Source organism: Parambassis ranga, chromosome 14, assembly GCF_900634625.1.
Source record: "Parambassis ranga chromosome 14, fParRan2.1, whole genome shotgun sequence".
Classification (NCBI taxonomy): Eukaryota; Metazoa; Chordata; class Actinopteri; family Ambassidae; genus Parambassis; species Parambassis ranga.
In genome coordinates, this window is record NC_041034.1 from 4,847,654 (window position 1) to 4,871,446 (window position 23,793).

Consider the following 23,793-nt stretch of genomic DNA (forward strand, 5'->3'; position numbering starts at 1 on the left):
CTTCAACTCCACCCACTCCGTACACAAACCTCCTCTCTTTATTTTCCTCCTCAGCTAACATTTACAGAAGCCATGAGGAACAAGGCCCGCCTCTCCATCACAGGCAGCGTCGGGGAGAACGGGCGGGTGCTGACGCCCGACTGTCCCAAGGCCGTCCACACCGGGCCCCCCATCCGCCAGAGCTCCGGCCTCGCCCTGGTCTCCTCTGAGCTCCCGTGAAAACCAAAAACCGCTCAAGTGCCTTAAACTCCAATAACAACAACAACAACAACAACGACTGAATAATACTCACAACACCCACAGCCACAAACTAACCAGAAAGATTCACAGCAGAGGGGCCGACAGACAGAGGCTGCAGGACTCGTTGTGTCTCAGTGACTTCTCTCCGAAACCTGTGGAAACCAGAGGCAGAACTATTTTTTCTTTTTCCAATGTTAGTCCACTGGAGGCGTTCGACCTTTTACATCTCCAGCGACAGAGGATAATATATATCATAATATATGATGACGAAGAAGACCAGAAAACTGTAAACTTGAAACTGTTCGTTTCTTCTTTTTTTCTGGATTGCTGTGAATTTGGCAAAAAAAAAACAAAAAAAAACTGAAACACAATCAAGATTGTTGTGCTACACAGACATGAGATCTCACAAGATATCAACACCGGGAGAGGGGGGCGCTGCAGCCCAGTGCTGCCAGGACACAACGGAAGATATTTGTATTCATGAAAAAAACGAAACAAATCTATTGATACTGAATATATGAGCAAACTTAGAAAACTGTGAAAATAAGTAAATATGTATATTCGGTGAGAAACAAAATGAATCTTTAGCTGTACATAGAGACAACATGCTTGCTTTTTAAACAGATGTACATAGCAAATATTGTAGTGAACAGGCAGACAGTTCTTTTTTTTTGTAAATCATCTTGAAAGATTTTATTCATCGCAATAATGACGAAGATGATGCCACTTGAAAGAGGAAGACGTGTTTTAAATTAAAAAAATTGTGCTTAGCTGTATTATATTCAAACTCTTAATGTGAAAGGGTATCGACTGCCCAAATATTCTGATACCTGTTGCATACAAATTAATAAATATATTCAACAATGAATGTTAACTAGATCCACCCCCAATCCTTAAAGCCACAACCCTCACTGTGCAGACATAGACCCGGAGAGCCTGCTCACAGGTAGAGCTTTATAAATCAAGTCTCTGCAGCCAGAATATAACTATTTTTTTCATTCTTCGATCTATTTTTTGTACTGAAAAAAATTTAAAAAAAAGGAAATGTGTCTGTCTCCTGGTTTTAAATCGACAGTAGTATCTGGGTAGATCTTTTAGAACAGTTGTGTGTGTGTGTGGAGAGTTGGAAAAATGAACCCGAGCGGTGCCATTCCTCTCACTTATGTTATTTGAAGTGTTATTTCTAGTCGGACGTCAGGAGCATGTCGGAGTGCTGATTTTTTAGAGAGCCCTTCCTTTTTATTGAATCACTGTGGATCCTCCGGGGGAGGAGGGGGCTGGACACACCGTAGCAGAAATGTATTCTGAAGTGTCCTCATCTCTCACGGACGTGGAAGGACAATCTTCAATATGGAACAAGACGCCACATTTTCAGCAACACCGGAACCAACGACAGCAGGGTGTTGGCTTTTTTTTTTTTTATTCCCATCTGGTACACACACACACACACACACATGTTGAAGCTGGACATGAGGAGGGAACGTGTGCAGCAGAGAAACCAGCTGAAACAGTCCAGGTCATGCCTTCTTGTCCTGCCAGAGCTGAAGTGTAGTATGGCGTCTTATTTTCAATTGTACATCTTTATTTTGATCTTTTTTAAGTAAAAAAACAAACAAATGAAAATATGTTCAAATTGCAGTGTGCTGTGTCCTTATTCAAGGTTGTTTTGTTGATGTTCTCTGTGCAAAATGTGTTGTTTACTTGAGATGCTTCTTGACTGAGGCTAAATTAGCAGTGCTAGGCAGTCTTTGAAATCTCCTAGGGCAACTAAAAGCCTCAGATTTGCTGTGTCACAAGCAATTTGTCACCATCTGATTAGAAACACAGCAATAGTTGGGAAGTGTGTGTGTGTGTGTTTCCTGTACCACAGGGAGACCAACAAACAAAAAAATTGTTTTATACATCACAGCACATAACTGTGCTGGTTAAACATGTGGTATTTTGTACAGATTTATAGGTCAATATGAAAATTTACTATAAAAAATTAAGAATTGACTCTGTAACGTGTTCAAATGACTTTCAGCTTCATGTAACTAAAGACAATAGTGTAATTTTACTGAACAGCGACCACTGTGGCCAGGAGTTGTAACTACAGGCTAACTACATCCACATACTGAGGTGGAGGCGCCGCAGAAACCTCACCACAGGCGAGCTGAGCTCAACAGCACAAGTCTGTGACCTGCGGAGGTAAGGCACGTTTATTTGTTGTTTTAGATTCACACTGGACGGTGCTTAAAAGGACAGAAATATTCCATAATATCGCTAACGATAGTTAGCGTTAGCTTAGCCTAGCTTGTGTTGGCGCTCGTAAAGTTATGACATTTGCTAGCAAAAACAAAAGTAGCATTATCAACGGAGCTAAAGTATAGACTCAAACTAACGGAATGAAGGTGTTGTATGTCCAAGGTTGCGACGTTTAAATGTGTATTTAGCCGGCAAATTTGGTAATAATAGTTTCCAAATTGAACTTCCGGGATCAATAATTCTCTGTCCCATCAGTGATGTTGACAATCAGAAACAAAAGAATTGCTGCAGAAATATTGAGTGTGGTGTTACAAACATCGCTGCACACATAAAAAAGCTCCTGCTCTTGTAGTACAGCAGCTTCTCCCAATTTTTGGGACATTTTATTTGGATTATTGCTCAATAATTCCACTGTTGTTGGTTGTGGAGCCGTAGAAATCACAGCTGATTAGCGCCCAGGTGTTTTCAGGTCTGTAAGTGCAGCCATTTTCTTAGTTTGTGGTCGATTTGCTTTCACCAAGTTTAAGCTTTTACTGCGTGGCCTCTGTTGCATCTAGGAACATGGTGTTTTCTGCATAGGGTTAACTTTTCCTGTAGAATCAGGTATTTAAGATAAGATAAAACTTTATTAATCCCGAAGGAAATTCTTGTGCCAGAGGTATCATGTTACATTAAATGCAGTTAAGTACAGAGTATAAGAGTATAAGTGTCACTATAATCCAAATAAGAGTACAGTACGCAGTATGAGCACAATATATGATACATTTCAGTCAAATTGTTTGGTGTTTGCTGCATAGGGTTAATTTTTCCCATAGAATCAGGTATTTCAGTCAAATTGTTTCTATCTTCAATAGTTTGTTAAATTAGTTAAATTGGCACTAAAATCCGAATTTCCTGAAAACTTTACATTTTCAAAAAATCAGCAGCAGATATTTCACTGGATCATTGTTAAACAAGCTCTCCTCTCTCACCACAGACAGTTTTGTGAAAAAAATACTGCAGGGTTAGGGAGAAATAAAAAGTTAAATGGCGCTAAAATCCAAATTTTCTGAAAATTTTTGCATTTTCAAAAATTCACTATAAAACATTCATAGAAACTGCAGCAGATATTTCACTGGATTATTGTTAAAGATAACCACAGCACCACAGTGAGTTTTGTGAAAAAATACAGCAGGGTTATGGAGAAATAAAAAGTTAAATTGGCACCAAAATCAGAATTTTCTGAGAAATTTTGCATTTTCAAACACACACTATAAATAATTTATAAAAGCTGCAGCAGATATTTCACTGGATTGTTAAACAAGGTCTTCTCTATCACCACAGTCAGTTTCATGAGAAAATACTGCAGGGTTATGGAGAAATAAAAAGTTAAATTGGAGCTAAAATCCGAATTTTCTGAAAAAATTTGCATTTTCAAAACATCAGTATAAAAAATTCATAAAAGCTGCAGCAAATATTTCACTAGATTAATGTTAAATAAGGTATCCTCTATCACCACAATGAGTTTCATGAAAAAATACTGCAGGATTATGGAGAAATAAAAAGTTTAATTGGCACTAAAATCCGAATTTTCTGAAAAATTTGCATTTTCAAAAAATCACTATAAAACATTCATAGAAACTGCAGCAGATATTTCACTGGATTATTGTTAAAGAGGATCTCCTGTAGCACCACAGTGAGTTTCGTGAAAAAATACTGCAGGGTTATGGAGAAATAAAAAGTTAAATTGGCACCAAAATCCGAATTTTCTGAGAAATTTTGCGTTTTCAAACACTCACTATAAATAATTTATAAAAGCTGCAGCAGATATTTCACTGGATTATTGTTAAACAATGTCTCCTCTATCACCACAGTCAGTTTGATGAAAAAATACTGCAGGGTTATGGAGAAATAAAAAGTTAAATTTGCGCTAAATTCCAAATTTTCTGAAAAATTTTGCATTTTCAAAACATCAGTATAAAAAATTCATAAAAGCTGCAGCAAGTATTTCACTAGATTAATGTTAAATAAGGTATCCTCTATCACCACAGTCAGTTTCATGAAAAAATACTGCAGGGTTATGGAGAAACAAAAAGTTAAATTTGCGCTAAATTCCAGATTTTCTGAAAAATTTTGCATTTTCAAAACATCAGTATTAAAAAATTCATAAAAGCTGCAGCAAATATTTCACTAGATTAATGTTAAATAAGGTATCCTCTATCACCACAGTGAGTTTCATGAAAAATACTGCAGGGTTATGGAGAAATAAGAAGTTAAATTGGCGCTAAAATCCAAATTTTCTGAAAAATATTGCATTTTCAAAAATTCGCTATAAAAGATCCATAAATGCTGCAGCAGATATTTCACTGGATTATTGTTGAACAATGTCTCCTCTATCACCACAGTCAGTTTCATGAAATAATACTGCAGGGTTAAGGAGAAATAAAAAGTTAAATTTGCGCTAAATTCCAAATGTTCTGAAAAATTTTGCATTTTCAAAACATCAATATAAAAAATTCATAAAAGCTGCAGCAAATATTTCACTAGATTAATGTTAAATAAGGTATCCTCTATCACCACAGTGAGTTTCATGAAAAATACTGCAGGGTTATGGAGAAATAAGAAGTTAAAGTGGCGCTAAAATCCAACGTTTTTGAGAAATTTAGCATTTTCAAACACTCACTATGAATAATTTATAAAAGCTGCAGCAGATATTTCACTGGATTATTGTTAAACAAGGTTTCTTCTATCACCACAGTCAGTTTCATGAAAAAATACTGCAGGGTTATGGAGAAACAAAAAGTTAAATTTGCGCTAAATTCCAGATTTTCTGAAAAATTTTGCATTTTCAAAACATCAGTATTAAAAAATTCATAAAAGCTGCAGCAAATATTTCACTATATTAATGTTAAATAAGGTATCCTCTATCACCACAGTGAGTTTCATGAAAAAATACTGCAGGGTTATGGAGAAATAAAAAGTTAAATTGGCGCTAAAATCCAAATTTTCTAAAAAAGTTTGCATTTTCAAAAATTCGCTATAAAAGATTCATAAATGCTGCAGCAGATATTTCACTGGATTATTGTTAAACAATGTCTCCTATCACCACAGTCAGTTTCATGAAATAATACTGCAGGGTTATGGAGAAATAAAAAGTTAAATTTGCGGTAAATTCCAAATTTTCTGAAAAATTTTGCATTTTCAAAACATCAATATAAAAAATTATCACCACAGTCAGTTTCATGAAAAAGTACTGCAGGATTATGGAGAAATAAAAAGTTAAATTGGCACTAAAATCCGAATTTTCTGAAAAAAAGTTGCATTTTCAAAAATTCGCTATAAAAGATTAATAAAAGCTGCAGCAGATATTTCACTGGATTATTGTTAAACAATGTCTCCTCTATCACCACAGTCAGTTTCATGAAAAAATACTGCAGGGTTATGGAGAAATAAAAAGTTAAATTTGCGCTAAATTCCAAATTTTCTGAAAAATTTTGCATTTTCAAAACATCAGTATAAAATAATTCATAAAAGCTGCAGCAAATTTTTCACTAGATTAATGTTAAATAAGGTATCCTCTATCACCACAGTCAGTTTCATGAAAAAGTACTGCAGGATTATGGAGAAATAAAAAGTTAAATTGGCACTAAATTCCGAATTTTCTGAAAAAAATTGCATTTTCAAAAATTCGCTATAAAAGATTCATAAATGCTGCAGCAGATATTTCACTGGATCATTGTTAAACAATGTCTCCTCTATCACCACAGTCGGTTTCATGAAAAAATATTGCAGGGTTATGGAGAAATAAAAAGTTAAAGTGGCGCTAAAATCCAACGTTTTTGAGAAATTTAGCATTATCAAAAAATTGCTTTGTTCCCCCATTATCCATGGTAAATAATAATAAATACTACTGCACTGCTGTTAGCCATTACTGCCCTCTAGTGACCAACCATCAGATTTAAAGACAACCATGAAAAGAAGAGACGACTCAAAATAATTTAACATTTTCAATTTGAAGTTTAATGTTAATTCCATGCTGTGTTTCAGTAAGAATACAGATGGTACTTGTGGCTCTGGTGAGAATATCCAGTAGTACAAATCAGATTCACGTTACACATACTGAACAGAAGGAAGAGAGGAAACGAGAGGAAACAGGAGACAGAGTTGAGACGAGGAAACCTGAAGAGAGTCAGGGGAGTAAAGATACAGCAGGCCTCTATTTCCCAAACTGTTTTTTATATAGTGCCAATGCAAAAACTGCATTACATTACAATCAAAAGAGTGTGGAGCATTCCCCTCCCACGCACACACACGCACATTTTGTCTGTTAAAAAGCCATTACCTAACTATCTGCCATTAGCAAAAGCGCTACAGCCTCGCAGCACAATACTTGGTCCAAGGGTGGACAAGAGAAGAGGTCAGAGTGATGCCTGGAGGAGGGGGGACATTCTGATGTTTATTTTATTTTTGTAAAAAAAACGGATGCGTTGAAGGAGTGGGTTTGGTAACCACAAAGTAAAGAGGGCACTTAGTTCTTCCTAAAAGTTTTAACGCATCCCTTTTAAACCTTCCATCACTGCTAGATTTTCCTCAATGTGATAACTGACAGAAGCATGGACATGATATAGTTCATAAACACACACAGGAAAAAGTTGAACAGCAAAGTATTGTCTTTAAATAAACTCTTGCATATGTGTGTTACAAATACAGGCAAGCGTACTTGGCAACAGATGATACAGCAAAGTAAAGCAAAATAAAAACAGTAAAAGAGGACTTTTAAAGGGTACAGGCTTGCAAAACGAGTCATCAAAATAAGGTAAAACACCCGCGGTTGGACATGAAGACCCGAGCGGGTACTGAGAGAGGAAGAGGAGGAGGATGTGGGGGGGCAGGGGAGAGGCTGGGAGATGGCGTGCATACGAGGAGAAAAAGGTGAGACAGATGGAGGGAAAGGTAGAGAGAGTGTGGGCTGTTGTATAAACCCAGTGGAAAACTGTGGCTGGGGACAGGAGCTAGTGCTGGGGAAGAGAGAAATAAGAGGAAGAGGAGGAGGAGGGCTTGTCTTGTGTTGTTAAGTCTCACTGGGCCTCTTCCTCCGCATCCTGCAGTGCTTCTTTGCTCTGTTCTTCACCTGCGATAAAGACAGAAATAGGGTCATTGATTAGCCGTTATTTCTCTGCACACAAGACATTTATAAAGCGACAGATCTGAGGAACTTGAAGCTATTTGTCACTGATATGGGCTCAAGCTCTGTTAACACTACAACTCCCATGATGCAACTGCATCTCTTAACCCTTTCACAGTGGGTGTCTACAAAATAAAAGCCAGCAAGATTTAAACAATATTGTAGCAGGTTAGCACCAGAGCTAATTTAGCCACTCTCATAGGACAGACCAAAAACAAAAGGTCAAAAGAAGAGACTGGCAAGAAACACAACAGTGTGAGCTTAGATAATGCACAGAGGCTACATCAGACTATCAGGATCAATAGTCCCCCTTAATCAGACGACAATATTAATGGATATTCACCTGAAACATTCCTACATAGGAGAAGGACCACCATGCAGTGCATTAATTTAAATAAATCTTATATATGCTATTGTTAAGACAACAGAATTTCATGTACTGGAAAAAGAGTGTTCAACTAATGCAAAAATAATTCCAGATAAACTGCAGTCCACCACCGACTGTGTCACCATGCAGGACAGTGAGCAAGAGTTAATTCAGTGTCCTCAAAACGAGCTGTGTTCAGATTTAAGGGGGTAAAATGCCTTGTGAACCTGTGCAACTGGTTGCTTAGAAAGGTTACCATAGAGACAGCACAGCCATCCGTGTAATGAAGAATTAAGAGGCACAAATAACAAAGGCTCCAGAATCCATCATGATTAAAATAGAAACCGTAACAGTGCTCATTAGCGCCACAGCTAACTGGGATGTGAGAAAGCCGCAGGAGACGAAGCAGCAGCTTCACATGCTTATTGCTACAGTTTACCCGTCTTGTCACACTTCAGCGAGCTGTATTCACAGGTTTTCCTAACTTTGCCTCACACAGGCATGTTCTGCTGTTAACACCTCGACGGGGTGAATTCAGTTACACTGACATGCACAGTGGGGGAAAAAAGCAGGGTGTCCGCAAGCTCTTTTGTGTCATTTAAAGCTACAGTAATATACATGATCAATATTTTTTCTATTTTCAAGCCTCAGAACCCCCGAAAAACAAAATTGGTTAGAAAACATGACTTGATTCCGCCATTTGGTTCAAAATATGCCCACATTATATTTTAAAATTGTGATATTTTGTCACTTTATTCTTCAATGTTTTAGTTAATCAAAACTTGAAAAATAAAGCGTTTGTACGAACAAGACTAAAAACGTATGCACTCCTCTGCAAAACTAGGAGGCCATGCTCTCCAGGCTTTTTAAAGTTGACTCAAAAAGTGAGTTTCAAATCAGCTACTATTCACGCAGGTAACGGATGAGCTTCAGCGGTTTCCCCGGTGAGTTGCAAACACAGCCCTGCATGATTTAAACTTTACAGACGCCCTGGAGAGACCAAAACACACCACACTCCATCCACACATGCAGAAAACGGTTTAAAAAAACAAAAAGCTATAGTGCTGTAGTCTTTGAAAGGCTCGTTTTGTGAGGACGTTAGATAGTGAGATAGGTGGAGGTGCGACAGCTGTGACAGCTGGGGTTGGAAAAACGAACACCCAAGGCAGCAGGAATAACTTACAAAATACACTTCTATAACGGAGAGGGCTGTCCTTAAGAATCTACAGAAGAATAAGGGGAGATGAAGAGTTAGAAGTGTCAGTACTGAGCCTGAGAAGAAGGAATGATGCCGCAGATGGAAGAGAAACCGCTGTGCTCAGAGGAAAGGTTAGGAAAACAACATCAGCTTATTGTTTACTGGATATTTTTCAGGGATTTCTGGACACACTTTCAATCCTTGATGAAACATTTAAGCTACAATAAAGAGCAAGTAGGAGCCAAAAGACAGCTAGTTATGCTTAAAGTATTACCCATAAATGGATAATCAAGGATGAAACCAGTAGATGTCTTTTGTGCTAGCAGTTATGATCAGTGTGCTGAGAAGAAAGGAAGAACTCTCACCGTCTCCCTGCACGTCTGAGGTCCATAGTGTCAAGTTGTCACGTAGCAACTGCATGATAAGTGTTGAGTCCTTATAGCTTTCCTCGCTCAGCGTATCCAGTTCTGCAATGGCATTGTCAAATGCTTCCTTTGCCAACCTGTCGCCAGAGAGGAAGCAAATAACAGTGTCACACACACACAGGGGTAATCTGTATTATTCACACTACAGTAAATTCACCACAGACACTGATGGATTCTGTTTGCAGGAAAGGAGTGCAGCTATGTGTAAGAACACAAATTGATCTGTTCTCTGTGACAACTGCCAACTTCCAGAGAAGCATTTACAGCAACAGTGTCAAACATCTGCAACACACACACGCTCCTGGGCTAGTTTGATTATGGACTTAAAAAAATGGCTGAAATAAGAAACTGTAAAGCAGTCTAACAGAATGGACCTCATTAGGAAAACATACTGCTGTGGCAATAAACACTCAGACCTCTGAGGAAAGGTCCTTAACTTTCTTAAAAAAAAAAAATAACTCGCCTGCAAGCACGGTCCGGCGAGTTGAGGATTTCATAATAGAAAACGGAAAAGTTAAGGGCCAGTCCGAGACGAATGGGGTGTGTTGGAGGGAGTTCGATCATGGCGATGTCGCTTGCAGCTTTGTACGCTACCAAACTGTTCTCAGCTGCCTCCTTCCTGTCGTTGCCTGTGGCAAACTCTGCCAGGTACCTGTGGTAATCTCCCTTCCTGCACGAGGGAAACACAAAGAGGTCAGACACATATCAGCTTTCACACACACACACACACACACACAGACACACACACTCTCTAAATCATTGAGCACTGATGGGTAACATTAGATGTGAATGAGGCTGTGATTAATATTGTTTACACTGACAGAGCCCCCAGATACTCGTTACAGGGGAATTAAGGTGTGTTTTGTGCCAGATGCTGATTGTCCAAACGGCCCATAATGCTTTTTAAAAAAATATTACACATGTTGGTTATTTACAAAAATTGCTTTGTAAGGAGGAAAAACTACAGAATCTCTCAATCTCTCTGAGTAACAGAGGAAGATGCTCTGCAGCCACACATTTCAGACGTTGTATATTTGTTGGTTGTATTTTACAGCCTGGGGGAGAGTTTCAAGTTATTTTTCAACTGAACCTCTGTGCTGCAGTTCAGCCTCTACAGTACTAAGAAATGTGAATGAAGAAGTCTATTATCATTACTGCAGACTGAGATAAATGAGGTTTTGTTTACAGCTGATAACAGATCTGTCTCCTCACAGACAGCTACATGCGCTGCAAACAATGGCTGTGACTTCAGTTCAGCTCTTCATGATTTATCCCTTTATAACTGTATTTTACTGAGCACACATGCAGCGACTGTGCCGTTACCACAGAGGTGCGCTGCACAGAAGCATTTTGATTTTCTTGCTGGTAAACAAAACGGGAAGGAACGACTTGGCATGAGTGTTGGTCGCTTACATTTTGTAGTAGAAAACCTTAGACTCTCCTGTGACAGAAGCTAAGATGAGGTGCTTGTCCAGTACATCCAGAATGTCGTTGCAGATTGATTTCAGCTCTTTCTCAACCTGCAGACCAACACAAAGCTGCGGTCAGTCAACAGTCACAGAAGTCACAGACACAATGTCAAACTTAAGATTTGATGTAATAAAACTGTATAAAAAAAAAGTTACGATGATGCGTCTCGACTTATTTTTTACTAAACAGTCACCAGAGTCTGAATCTGACATTTTCTTACAAATACGGTTTGTAAGAAAATCATGCCGCCGGCGTCAGGATGGCTTTTCTGTGGTGCTGTGATTTAATTCCTGCTTGCAGCCTGCCTCATTATTTCCTCTCAGACAAGTGTTGGGCTGTGAAATCTCACCATTTCCTCTCAAAGTGGAGAGCTTTTCAACTCCTGCACCTATCTCTGTGAAACACTAATGTCGATAGCAGCTTCAAATTAGTTCCACTTCACTCCAGTAGCTAGGCTTTTTCATTACTGTGTCCAATTCAGAGGTTTGTGAGAATAAAACACAAGATTGTGCTCTTTACACCAGCACAGAGTTCATCAATGTTTGTATCAAAATATTTTGGTTCTACTAGAACGTTTCAGAAACCGACCGTTTTCCTGTACTCCTGGATCATCTTTAGTTTGTCTTCGCTTTTGCCTTCTTGTTTCTGTTCGAGGCTACTGATTATCCTCCAGGAGGCTCTTCTGGCTCCGATCACGTTCTTGTACGCTACGGACAGCAGGTTCCTCTCCTCCACCGTCAGCTCCACGTCCATACTGGCCACCTTCTTCATCGACTCCACCATTTCTGTGAGACACACACACAAAGTGAAACGCATACCGTTTAATATGGCGGTGCATTAAAACAACCTATACGCAGAAAACAGTTTCGGTATTGTTGCATAACAAGAATCCCACCCTCACACGAGCGGTGAGCGTCTGTGGTCCAGGTTGTGTGTGTGAGGAAAAAATGGTTTTAGAGTGTTCCAGTGACACACAAGTGGCTGTAAAGACCAAAGAAGAAGACTGCAAACATGACTGTATATGAATAAATACTGTGTTGTGTTAAATAATGCACAGAATAACAGTCCACAGAAATCCTGCAGCAGCTCGCTGCACTGCCACAGATCTGTGTGTGAAGCTTTCTAAACACAACAAAAACGTCACTACACCACTGCCACGTTGTTGCATTATCACTGGTCTACTGATAGATGATCTGATGTGTTGTTCCACACCCATATTAGATTAACAATGAATCCCTCACTGTGGATTATGGAGCATTACAGGGACACCCTGTCTTGGAAACATAGTCACAGCTGAATAATTTTAATTAATTGTTAAACGCTACCACAGCCACGGCAGATACAATCTAAATGATCTTTTACTTCATCTGTAAACAAACCCACCTCTTCTGTTTCAACACAAACCAGCACATCCTGCTCTGTTTGCACCGTGCCGAGCCTTGAAAGGTTCATGTCACCTTCAGTGTTTTATTAATGGAGGGCCTGGGACACTGCCCAAGTATAAACTAATGCAGACCTCCGCCACCTGTGGACACCTATGGTGGGATGCTGGGATCTCAGCCAAGACAGAGAAGCAGAAGGTTCAAGTGTGATTTATCTTAGTGGTACTTTAAAATTCCACTTCTTATGTGTAAAGCTGGTCTCTAAAATCACAGAGAAAATGGAGAACTGGCTACTTTAACCTGGTCCCATAGTTGTCAGCAATACATATTTTATTTGTAGATCAGCCGAGAACATGTATAAAACAATAATAAAGATGCAGAGTAACACTGTATACAGAGGCTCAATCAAACTGAGATGACATCAAGATAAGGGCCTCCCCCCCACTGTCCCTCAAACACTACCGCTGGAAGTGAGAACCCTCTGGAGGACCTGATATCTTTACTAGATAAGATAATCTTAAATAATGGCAGCGGACAAAACAAACGTGCAGTAAAACTTTGGTTTTGCTCATTTTGGTATCAAACAGACCACGCTTTGTGATGTCTGCACTTTCCTGTCATGAAAAGTGGCGGCACAACAAACCTGATTCAAACCAAAGACAAAGGCCAGCAGTGAAAAGGATGCGACACTCCTCTCAGATTACACAGCCAAAGAGCTCCGTGCTACCTCGGTGCTAGTGATGCTTCTCCTTTGCAGCTCTTGCACATTATTAAAATTAGGGAGAAAGATTTAACCATTATTACCAAGTCATATCACCCAGCTCCACCTTGGGAGGTAAGGAGTCCTCCATCATTTGGCTTTTAGCACCTCAGACTGGGTGTTATCTGTAGAGGCCAATAGCAGCATGCTGGTGAAACCTGATACACAATGATTACAAGCCAAGAGGAGCACTATGCTGCTTTGATCACTTACTCTTCAGCCTGGCCTGCACTCAAATCAACTCAGTGACCTCACCGTGCTTTTACAACATTTGTCAGCATTCAAACCTAAAAAGGATCCGGGACCTTCTTCAATGCATCATTATTATTTACGTCTATATATGGTTCACTTTCCTGTCTGAACTGCAGCAGCCCAGTTACTCACTCACTCCAGCCAAAGACTAACAAGTAACAACAGCTCACACACTGGAGCGTGCCTAAAAATAGCACGCTCGTGGCTGTTTATATGATCGTTAGGCTGTAAAATGAATTATTAAATAGACATTTTATGTCTGTGGCAGAGACATATTGGCTTTAACGTGTGATTAAAAATAGCCCTGACACACATCTCGTGGTTACTGACACACTGAACAAAACGCCGGCCAAACAGCTGCAGCACAACTTTCAAAAGAAATGCAGAAAATGCAGCTCCGCTGGTTAGGTCCGTAAGGTTATTTTATGCATTCTTCATCAGACAAAAGGAGCTGTGGGAGCTCCATGTGTGGACAGTTTAACACAGTATTATGTTTAGCCCTGAATGGGAGAGGCTGTAAGACACTGTGGATAATATGCTCAACTAAAAACAATCATTAGACCAGTAAAAGCATCCACAGACTGTGTGACTGTGATAGCTACTTTGTACATGTCATCCTTCAACAAGGCTAATGATCAATTCTGATCAATAATTAGAAGGCGTTTACACATATGTGTGTATTCAGACCAAACGGGTCAGATTTTAAATCTAAACTTTTGTACATTTAATACATTTTTTTGATACAGACTGTGGTCAAAGTAAACATAATACCTGAAACCACTGCAGCTGTTCTGATATCGATACCTGTATTTTTCGTGGCTCTGTCGCTGCCTCACATACTGATCAGGTATCAACCAATACACCAGGCGCTGATCCAACAGCACCTTTCTTTTTTGTTTTACACTGGAAAATGTGGCAAGATTGCTGAGATTGACCAACATTAATATACTGGAAATGATTGGTTTGTTACAGAAGAACGAGCGTGGAGGACTACAAAACAGAAATGTAGAGATGCCTCTTTAAAGACAGGATTGTCTCTGTGTGAAAGAGCCTGGTTTTTGGCAATTTTCAACAACAGCAATACATTTGACGAGCAATCGCATAAAAGAGGGTGATTAGTTTGAGGCAAACTTGAGACTTGAGAGTTTAATTAATACCAGACCACCAAATAAATCAATTAAGATGACAGTTAATTGAACCTAGGAGAGTATATACTGTAATAATGAGTATTATAATGCTATGTTTTAATTGTTGATGGACACATGGACAAGACAGGAGATGTATATAGAGCTGAACAACACTAATAAGGCCTCAGTGCGCAGTGAATGAATGTTATTTAGTAGCTCAGCTGTACAGCTGCTCATTCTGTATGAAAAACAAAAAGTATTTCCACTCAGCAGCTAATGTGAGAAGAAGAACACACGTGTTTTATGTCTGTCTCTAGTTAGCCTGGCAGTCTACTTCTCACCAAAACAGTCATCGGGGGCGGCGTGTCTGCAGTTTTTCGAGGAATTCTCTCTGCTTGTTGAATCCTGTTTTTCGTGTGTTAGCTGAGGCAGACTCACGGAGGGGTTCGGTGGGGTGTGGACGCTGGCAACTACCGCTGTATTTTGAATGGAGTTTGGCGTGACGCGTGTCGGGGGCTGAAGAAAGGCTAGCCAGCTAGTTAGCAATCTGTGTTAGCTAGCTAGCTAGCTAGCGAGCGAGCTAACAGTAAGAGGGGGCGATATTAGCTCGCCGCGTAACTAACGTAAATGTTCCACAGACACTGAGGCACACGACAAAACACGCCTTTTTTCAGTTAGCGAATTGTTCTTTCCATTTGGCCTGAAAATGATTAATATAAACGATTTAGTGCTAAACTAGGCTGGGGAAATCTCCGCCATTTTGTCTCCTCTCACCCAACAAATCCATGTGAACTGCTTTACCTGCGCCTCCAAAGCCCCCTGCGCAGGGAGACTGAGGGGGGAAGAGGGGGCCAGGCGTTCTGCAATGCCCGTTATCAATCCAGAGTCTTACCGTCGTATCTCTCCGCTTGTTCGGCGAGTTTCGCCTGGTATACTAAGTTCTCTCTTTCTGCCATGGCGCTCGGGTACTGGGGCTGTGTTTTTTTTTTTTTTTGTAGCGTCCCGGTGGAAAGGGAGGATTATCGGCCGCTCGGCAATTCCTGGTGGTGGATCAGCAACAGCACCGTCGCTCCGCTGAGCCGAAGACCCACCGGTGGCACTGGCGTAAAGATGGCGTCGCTGCTCCATCCGGGTATTCCACGCAGCAGCACTGGACCGTCCACGCCTACAGCAGCGTGCCTGGTCCGGAAATGAAGCGCTCCCCCGAACTCCAGTCAAAAAACATGTCAAATCCAGTTTCCTGTGATTCATCCCTAAAGTCTGCTCTGAAGAGTTCAGCTACTTTTATCCGCTGTTAGCAAATCTTTAATTCGGCATTAAATATACTTATAAATTAGCATTGATTTTAGCACATTTTTGAATTTTTTTTAATTAGCCTAGGGTCACATTCACTCTATAAACCCTCAGTCTAAACCAATATATTGGCCATAAATAACTTTATTTATAACTTCACAACCAGACACAGCCCATTCTGACAATTTGGTATATTTTTATTGACTATGTATATTAACACATTACATGCTACAGAAAATAAAAAGGTAATTTTTAACTTCAACATAATATATTTTCATAACACTTCGACGCATTGTACAATCTCTTTAATATTTGAAAAAAAAAAAAATCCTATTTTTGCTTGTTCCGGTCCTCTTCAAGTCAGTGTGAAATAGCACAAAAGCAAAAAAATATCACTGTGGAAAACGATAACACATATTTTTTTGGCATAATGAGACTTTTCTTGAGCAGTTAAGAGGAGATAAGGTGCATTTTGTGGGACCATCAGTGGTACTATATTGGTCTTTGACACTGTTGCTTGATGGAAAATTGATGATGAGTTACAATAATTCATGGGATGTGTCTTCTTCAAAGGTAACTACGTGCCACCACGCTTACGACACACACACACAATACCAACTACCACTTTTGCATAAAGGCATTACAACAAATGAAAACTTTTAAAAAAAGTGGTACCTTGACGGCGTGGACTGACAAAAAAAAAACAGGGACAGAACAATTAACAACCAACCATTGACATATCCAATCGATGATGTCATTACACCTTTAAAAGCATTCGGATTCTCCTAAAATCACTACACATCACATCTGTAGCAGCACACTTCATAAATTAGTCATTTAGTGTTTACTGGACTTCTGCACACCCATTCACAAGCACTCAAAATGTCTCCACATTAGAAATATTGCATGTATTAATTAACACAGTGTATACATATAGCTGTACAGACTGTATGCAGCTCAAAATTCTTGGTAATAAAAAATATGGCATTAATGTTGTGTACAAAAATATTTTCCTTAAATTCATTAACAAAACAAAACAAATGGGGGAAAATGTCACACACACTGTGTAAACTATTGCATCTGTGAACATCTGTGTGTGTGTGTGTGTGTAGAAATATGCATGTTTTTACTGTGAAACAATGATGATTTCTACTCCTACAGAAGAAGCACCTGGTGTTAAGACATGGCACTGACGAGAAAAACACCACATATCAGCTGCTTTGGCAAACTTTAAAGTTGCACTTGTATCTGTAAAATTGAGATATATATGTAACAATTGACCTTTACTTTATCATATCAGGCTTTCTTAAGAAAACCATGCACATGCTGCTTTCATGGATTACAGTGTTTTGATAATAAATATAGATGGGAAGGTAGATTTGAATGATGACATGAGGTAGAGAGGCTGTAACACATCAGACTCTCTCTGGTAACCGACATTAAATACAAATCTATGTAAAGCTGGTGGTTGGCACTAATTTAGTTTAAGCATTACCAGCACAAAGGAGCATTCAATATTAAGTTAAAGATGATATATGAGTTTCCACCCTGGAGAAATAATGACAGGAAGCCTAATTATATAGTGAGACTAGGACCACAGGGGGACTTTCATCAAGTCTGTATACCAATCATCACATTTTACAAGTTACCCTAATGAAATTGCATGAGGCTACCCAGAGTAATAACTGAGATTATCATCAAGAAAATGACCCCCGCATGCTGATGTCATTGTCCTTTTTTTTAAGGATAAAACACACAGCATGTTGGAAAGTGATGTTCAGCAGAGGAGAAGTCTCAAAGCTCTGTGTGCATCCAGTGAGCCTACAGCGAGTGTCACGCAGGGCACAGGAAATGACATTAAACAACGTAAAAACACAACATCGTTAGTGTTTAAGGTGGATTTTTATCTTCTCCTCAATGACAAGCGGCCGTCTGGAGGACGAAAATAAAACCTTTCTCCTCTCATCTTGTGAAGCAGCCTCGGGGGATCGTTTGTTCCTCTGTGAGAGGAGAGGGGGCTTATTTTGTTCTATCACTCTGCTGCATTTTGAAGTCATCCACGGTGGCGCTGAGCCAGTTTTTCCAAAAGAGGAACGTAAAATAATCATAATGGGTGAGCAGACTTCACCAAATAAATGTAAAATCAAATACAAAGAAAGAAAATGTTTACAGTATTTAGCATGTAAAGTGTAGACATATTTATATATATTTATAATTATAGTCAATTCTATTATAATATTTTCCACTTTTTGTACAAAAAAAAGAGGACTTTACTTTGTAGTGTGGGAGGTGGTAGAGAAGGAGGACCGTCCTCCTTTAGTCTTTGTTCGTTTCACAGTCTCATGCTCTGTGGGTGTTCTGCACTCCTGTGTGTGAATGAAGTGAAGTGGGAGGGGAAGGAGAGCAGGTGGACACTGCTGTGACTTCAAATACTGGGCGGGAAGTATGTAAACTAGAGTTCACCGATCGAATCTATCAAACAGATGTTTCTGCTAAATTACCGGTAGCTTGTGTACATCCGCGTGCGTCACTGAGCTGAGGGTCGCTTTGCTGTCTGGACCCGTCCAGTCCAGATCAAATAAATCTGTTGCTGGTCCACTTCCTGTTCACACAGATTCATTACAAACAACTGAACAGGTCCTCAGACAGGTAAAGAGCTTTAGTGATGGTCCAAATTTTGACGTCTAACCTTTGACTGTGTTTTAAGAAGGGAAAAAACTAAATAAAATATTTCTTAATTTAAAAAAATTAAAATGCAGCAAGTTGAATGCAGCTGCACTGAAGACGTGTCTTGTGTTCACCACTAACAACAGCATGTTAATGTCAGCCTAAATATTACCATGGTTACCAATTATTTAGCATAATTACAGATAGCATGAAGTTTAATAACAGCTTAGCGTTTGAATTCCTGCTTAACACAGACAAACACATCTCTTATTTTAAAAATAATGCGGCTACATTCCAACAAACTTCTACTTCTCAAGTCATCTCGGTGCAGTTTGTTTTTTTTTCCCTCAGTCTGCTGAGGAATGGACCAAAGGTTAAATGTAAACGTGCCCTAAAATGTTGCCGTTGTGTTCCTAAACATTAAAAAATTGGGGATATATTGATGATGAATTTGCCATCTTGCTCTGTTTCTTGGCCTTCCAGTGTGACTCTGCCTGTGTTTCTTTAAATCAATAAATATCATGCAACCTACTTGGATAAAAGGAATTGTTGTTTGTGTGGTTGTGAACAAAGACGAAGCAGACAGTGATCATGGTAAGGCTAATGCAGGCAAACCAATATCAGTCTGACCTTAGTGTAAACTCTTTAGCGTCCATCCACATGGTCGGCGGAGACTGACCAGCTTTAGCTCATAGGTTCGTTTAAGTGTGTGCTTGTAGAAATATTTTTCTTTCCTTGAGGGACAACACAACCAAAACAGACGGAATGTGCAGGAGGCCGTGTGTGCTCCTCAGCTGTCGTCGTCAGGATGCTGTTGTTCCAACAGACGAACGTGGGTGAAGGGGAAGTGGCCTCGTTTGCCTTTGCACTCACCCTCCCACTGACCGTTCACGTTAATCTTAGTCACTTTTACCATGTCTCCCACCTGTAAAAACGACAAAAAAAATGAGTCACAACAGAGGCACACTTCCTCTTTATGCTCCATATAAACTGTGATGCAAGTTGAAGCCATCAATAGGAGCTCGATGTCCCGACTCAGGCCTGCAGAAAGAGCTGCATTGACATAAATTGACTGACCCACCTTCATTTTTTCAGCTCCAGATGATTAACAGGAACAATGATGATGCCCATTTTTATTCCTTTTTCACGCTAAAGTGACTTATACTGTATTGTGTCAATGCAAAGTCATAAATGACATGACGCTGACCGTTCATTCATTTACCGTGATATCTACTTTACCCTGATTCTTCTTGGGAAGGGAGGCCATTACCGTCCAGCTGTGACTGACATATTTATCCAGTAGGGATGTCCCGATCAGGTTTTTTTGCCCTCGAGTCCGAGTCATTGGATTGTGTGTGTGTGTGTGTCCACACTGTGAGATTTCACACACACACAGCACATCAAGGTCTCGAACCCAGGACCAGACAGCGTTAACTTTGACAGCCCTAATAAATATATATCTGAGTCCTGATCGAGAGGTAATGTCCGATTCCGATCAAGTCTGAAATCACGTAATCGGGCCGGATTTCCAATCACGTGATCGGATCGGGACATCCCTAATGACAAATGTTTGTTGGAAAAGACCTCACAGGTTTGTTTTTTTTTTTTTAATCGAGGGAAGCAGGGTGATGCTAATTTCCTGTTGTGCTTACAAAAACTCTCGCTCTGGCCCTCTGTTTTGTTACGAACAGTTTGTCCGATGTTAAATGTTTACATAAATAAATAAAACCTCAGCTCATAAATGCTGACAGCATTTACACGTTCTCCGACAAACTTTTTTTAGACAACCTATACTTGGTCAGGCTGCACAAACCCTCTTTAACAACAGCAGGTTTATAAACACGTCATCTAGTCTGCTTCATCTCACGCTGCCTTCCAATCTGCTTAACACAAACAAAATGGTGGCATCTGCATTTGTCGAGAAGACCCAAACAAACAGGGACATACAGAGAACCTCGACAGCTGAGGGGTTTAAGAGCAGGCTCCTAGACTGTGTGTGCAGCAAGTGAGACGCGTTCATTAGATTTAACTGAATCAAGCTTCATTCAAATGTTGCTATAACCGTTGGCATTTTATTTACGAATTTATGAAGTTATCCTTTACAAGAAAGCAATTTAAAACATCGCGCTGTGATTTACTGGGCCTCAGTGGTAATGAATATACAATATAACCTTCACAATTAATCCAGCGGGCCACAGTGACTACATAAAGAGAGGCCATTGTAAAGGATCTGTGTCTGTCTGTCTGTACAGAGCCATCTCCGCTGTGAATGTCCTCATGTGCGCTGTCAGCCTGCATTTGTAAAGATACTTTGTGTGTATGCTCACATGCATGAGTAAGCCATTATAACAATCAGGACAATCTATGCTGCCTCAGCTCAGACCCAGAAAGAGGTTCACAGTGAACAGAGGAACAGCCTTGGAGAAAATGAATGGAGAGTGGGAATTACTACCTCCAGAGCGAGCGCCGTCTTGTCATAGGCGTTGGGCACCCTCTTCTGAATGGCCCGGGCGTAGACAGGCCCATTTTGTAGGTTGGGAAGCTGAGTGTTGACCACAGGCTGAGCGTACTGACCCGGGTCGCCTAGAGGGCCAGGCTGAGAGGTTCCGTCTGTACTGCCCACTACCCCTCCAACCTGAATCCCCTGTCCAGTCCCCATAACAGGGGGAGTGAGACCGGCACCAGTGGGCGAGGCAGGCCGGTACTTCTCCACATAAGGCTTGGGGATCATCCCGACTCGGCCCTCCTGGTTAGCAGCATTCCACCACTGCTCCTCGGGCTTCTCCAGCACACGCAGGATGTCGCCCCTGCGGAAGGGGAGGTCCTCCTCATCGTTACCGGGAAAGTCAAATAGTGCCCGGACAAACTCTGCCTCATCAGGGTGCTGAGGTGCCGCCACGGCAGAGCTAACAAATCCTGTGTGCTTGGCCTTGCTTATAGGCTCTATGAGCGTAGTGGTGTCCAAATAGTGGATCATGTAGAACTCCAACAGGGCCGGCAGCGCATCAAACTCCTGATCCCCGATTCGAAACCGGGGAGGGGCCAAACCTGGAAGAGGAGAGGGTTACTAAGTATGTAGAAGGCGACATAATTCTAACCAGGCACTCATTATCTGGATGGACTCATTTCAGCTTGTGACTTTTCCACATATCAATCACTTTCTTTTTGCTATTTTGTAAATTATTCTTTAGCAAAGTGGGATGAAAAGGCCACCATCAGTACTTTACTAAGGGGGGACACAGGAAAATTAGTCAATGCTGGAGAAGCCCAGAGATGACAGGAATTGTGCAACAAGCCATAAAGGGCTGCGAGGACAGCAGCAGACCTGGAAGCAGGGCTGTGTAAATATGTGCAACAGGGCTGGATCACAGACATTCCTGAAACGCCAATCTGACCAGTCATCCTCCAGTTGTGACAGCAGAACCTGCCCAGTCCAACCCCCTGTTCATTCAAGCCCCACAGCAGCAGCAGCAGCTCAGCCCACCTCACTGCTACTCAGCGTCCAGCTGCTAAACATGGACAAAACACCGGCTCAACCCTCATCAGGAAAAACACATCATCGTTCTGCTCATGTAATGTGGTTTATTAAATGAAATCTGATTGGTTGCTGGTGGCTAGCTAGCTAGCTAGCTTGCCAAAGTTTCACCAAACTCCATTCAAAAAGTACAATAAAGCAAACAATTTAAACATGTCTTATTATTTAACTTACAGCATCGGGTACTTTGTTTTTATTTTAAGCTACAGTTATTTTTAAACAGGCTACTCGCATTTACTTTCAGTCACAAGTGTTAGCTAGCTAATGCTACACAGCTCTGCATAGCATTACGCAGTGGTGGGCGGTAGCTAGCTGTGTAAACCACATGTTTTAAGTTTTCATTTTCGTTTAACTAAATACGTTTATAGTGCTAAATGGATGCCGAATTTTAAAATATCTTCAAAAGGCGTGGGAAATGTGTCCACGGCTATCATAAAGGACGTTAAAAACGATATGTTAGCCACAAACGTGATAAGTTATATATACGTCATGGGAGTTTTGTACGGTTTGACGAGATGTGAGCTAAAGCCTAGCAATTAGGATTTAAATGGAAATACTGATTAAAAGCATGTGTGTACGTTGGGTTAGCTAGGTGAGTACGAACGTACCTGAGCCAGATTGCCGGTTGTTACTGACGCTGTTGATGATATAATGAGACACTTTGGAGTTCTCTGACACGGACAGCACGTAGTCCCCGGGGCTGGTGATGGAGTCTCTCACCAGAAAAACCCCATGCCTCTGTCCCTGTAGCAGAGAGACCGCTTCTTGGCGGCTTAGTCTGCCCCAGTACCAGCTAGCACGGTCTTCGGCATCAAAATTACCGGCCATGGCTGTGAATTCTTGTCTGAGGCTTGAGGCCTGTCCCCGTCGCCTCTCCCTATCCGCAACTCATACAAAAACTTTGGTTGAGTAACAGTGCAGCTGGAAAACGGTGCAACACCAGCAACGTTACCAACTTCTAACACTAATGACAAAGCGGTTCAGTCAGCGGAACTGTTGCTGCACCACAAACCACAGCCCCGCACTGTTTATATGGTGAAATGACACAGAAATCAAAACTAATGTGCAACAAGAAACTCCCGGACTGAAATGGCGGATCTAGGGAAAAGTTGACCTCATCTACCGGAAGGGATGCTGGTCAATGGGAAGCGGTGCGTTCAAGTACCTTTAAAAAAAATCAGAATACTACTAAACCAAGAAAGCAAACAAGGTTCCTAAAAAAAACTTTATTCTTCGATTAGACTGCGTCACCTTTTATCGTTATCGTTTATTGTTTAGTATTTAACCCAATAATAGATTTAAAATAATTAGCTTTTAAGAAATTATAGCGTTAATGCACTTCATATAATCAGACTGTTGTGAAGCCGTAAATGCACCACAATTAAACAACTTAAACTTGAAAATTGTAAATTTCGTTTCTGATTTTGTTTTGTTTGCACAATCAGGTAAAAAAATAATTTAAATAATTTAAATCAAACGTTTCATACTATATACAAGTTAAAAAAATGAAAAAATAATAAATGATTAAATAAAAAATCCGATAAGGTTGCAAATCAAAATGTATAATAAATTTAAAAAATATTGTATTATGCAAATATTTCGACTATAGAAGCCAACAAAGGGAACTGAAATATGTCAAAAATCATTCCTTTAAAGATTAATGTATTTG

General features: G+C 40.3%; 3 protein-coding genes across 5 annotated transcripts in view; 1 reads left to right on the forward strand and 2 right to left on the reverse strand.

Annotated features, from left to right (window-relative positions):
* gria4b (glutamate receptor, ionotropic, AMPA 4b) overlaps nucleotides 1-1,628 on the forward strand; it is an 89,602-nt gene extending 87,974 nt beyond the window's left edge. For both annotated transcript variants that reach the window (XM_028421543.1, XM_028421542.1), the window contains exon 16: nucleotides 55-1,628. In XM_028421543.1, coding sequence (XP_028277344.1) covers nucleotides 55-219 — 165 coding nt within the window. In that variant the 3' untranslated portion in view covers nucleotides 220-1,628. The remainder of the gene's footprint in view (nucleotides 1-54) is intronic.
* Nucleotides 1,629-6,460: 4,832 nt separating this feature from the next.
* On the reverse strand, nucleotides 6,461-15,756 carry LOC114446139 (14-3-3 protein epsilon-like). Of its 2 annotated transcripts, XM_028421598.1 has the most exons (7): nucleotides 15,522-15,756; nucleotides 11,697-11,893; nucleotides 11,052-11,158; nucleotides 10,102-10,308; nucleotides 9,579-9,715; nucleotides 9,199-9,238; nucleotides 6,461-7,594 (listed from the first exon to the last, which is right to left on the reverse strand). In XM_028421598.1, the coding sequence occupies exons 1-6, from the start codon at nucleotides 15,583-15,585 to the stop codon at nucleotides 9,231-9,233; spliced, it is 720 nt and encodes a 239-aa protein (XP_028277399.1). In that variant the 5' UTR covers nucleotides 15,586-15,756; the 3' UTR covers nucleotides 6,461-7,594; nucleotides 9,199-9,230. The 2 variants fall into 2 exon arrangements, with proteins under 2 accessions (XP_028277399.1, XP_028277398.1); XM_028421597.1 differs by lacking the exon at nucleotides 9,199-9,238.
* Nucleotides 15,757-16,152: 396 nt separating this feature from the next.
* LOC114446134 (adapter molecule crk-like) lies at nucleotides 16,153-23,238 on the reverse strand. Its single transcript, XM_028421592.1, has 3 exons — nucleotides 22,733-23,238; nucleotides 21,042-21,637; nucleotides 16,153-19,514 (listed from the first exon to the last, which is right to left on the reverse strand). The coding sequence occupies exons 1-3, from the start codon at nucleotides 22,950-22,952 to the stop codon at nucleotides 19,380-19,382; spliced, it is 951 nt and encodes a 316-aa protein (XP_028277393.1). The 5' UTR covers nucleotides 22,953-23,238; the 3' UTR covers nucleotides 16,153-19,379.
* Between the last annotated feature and the right edge of the window lie 555 nt (nucleotides 23,239-23,793).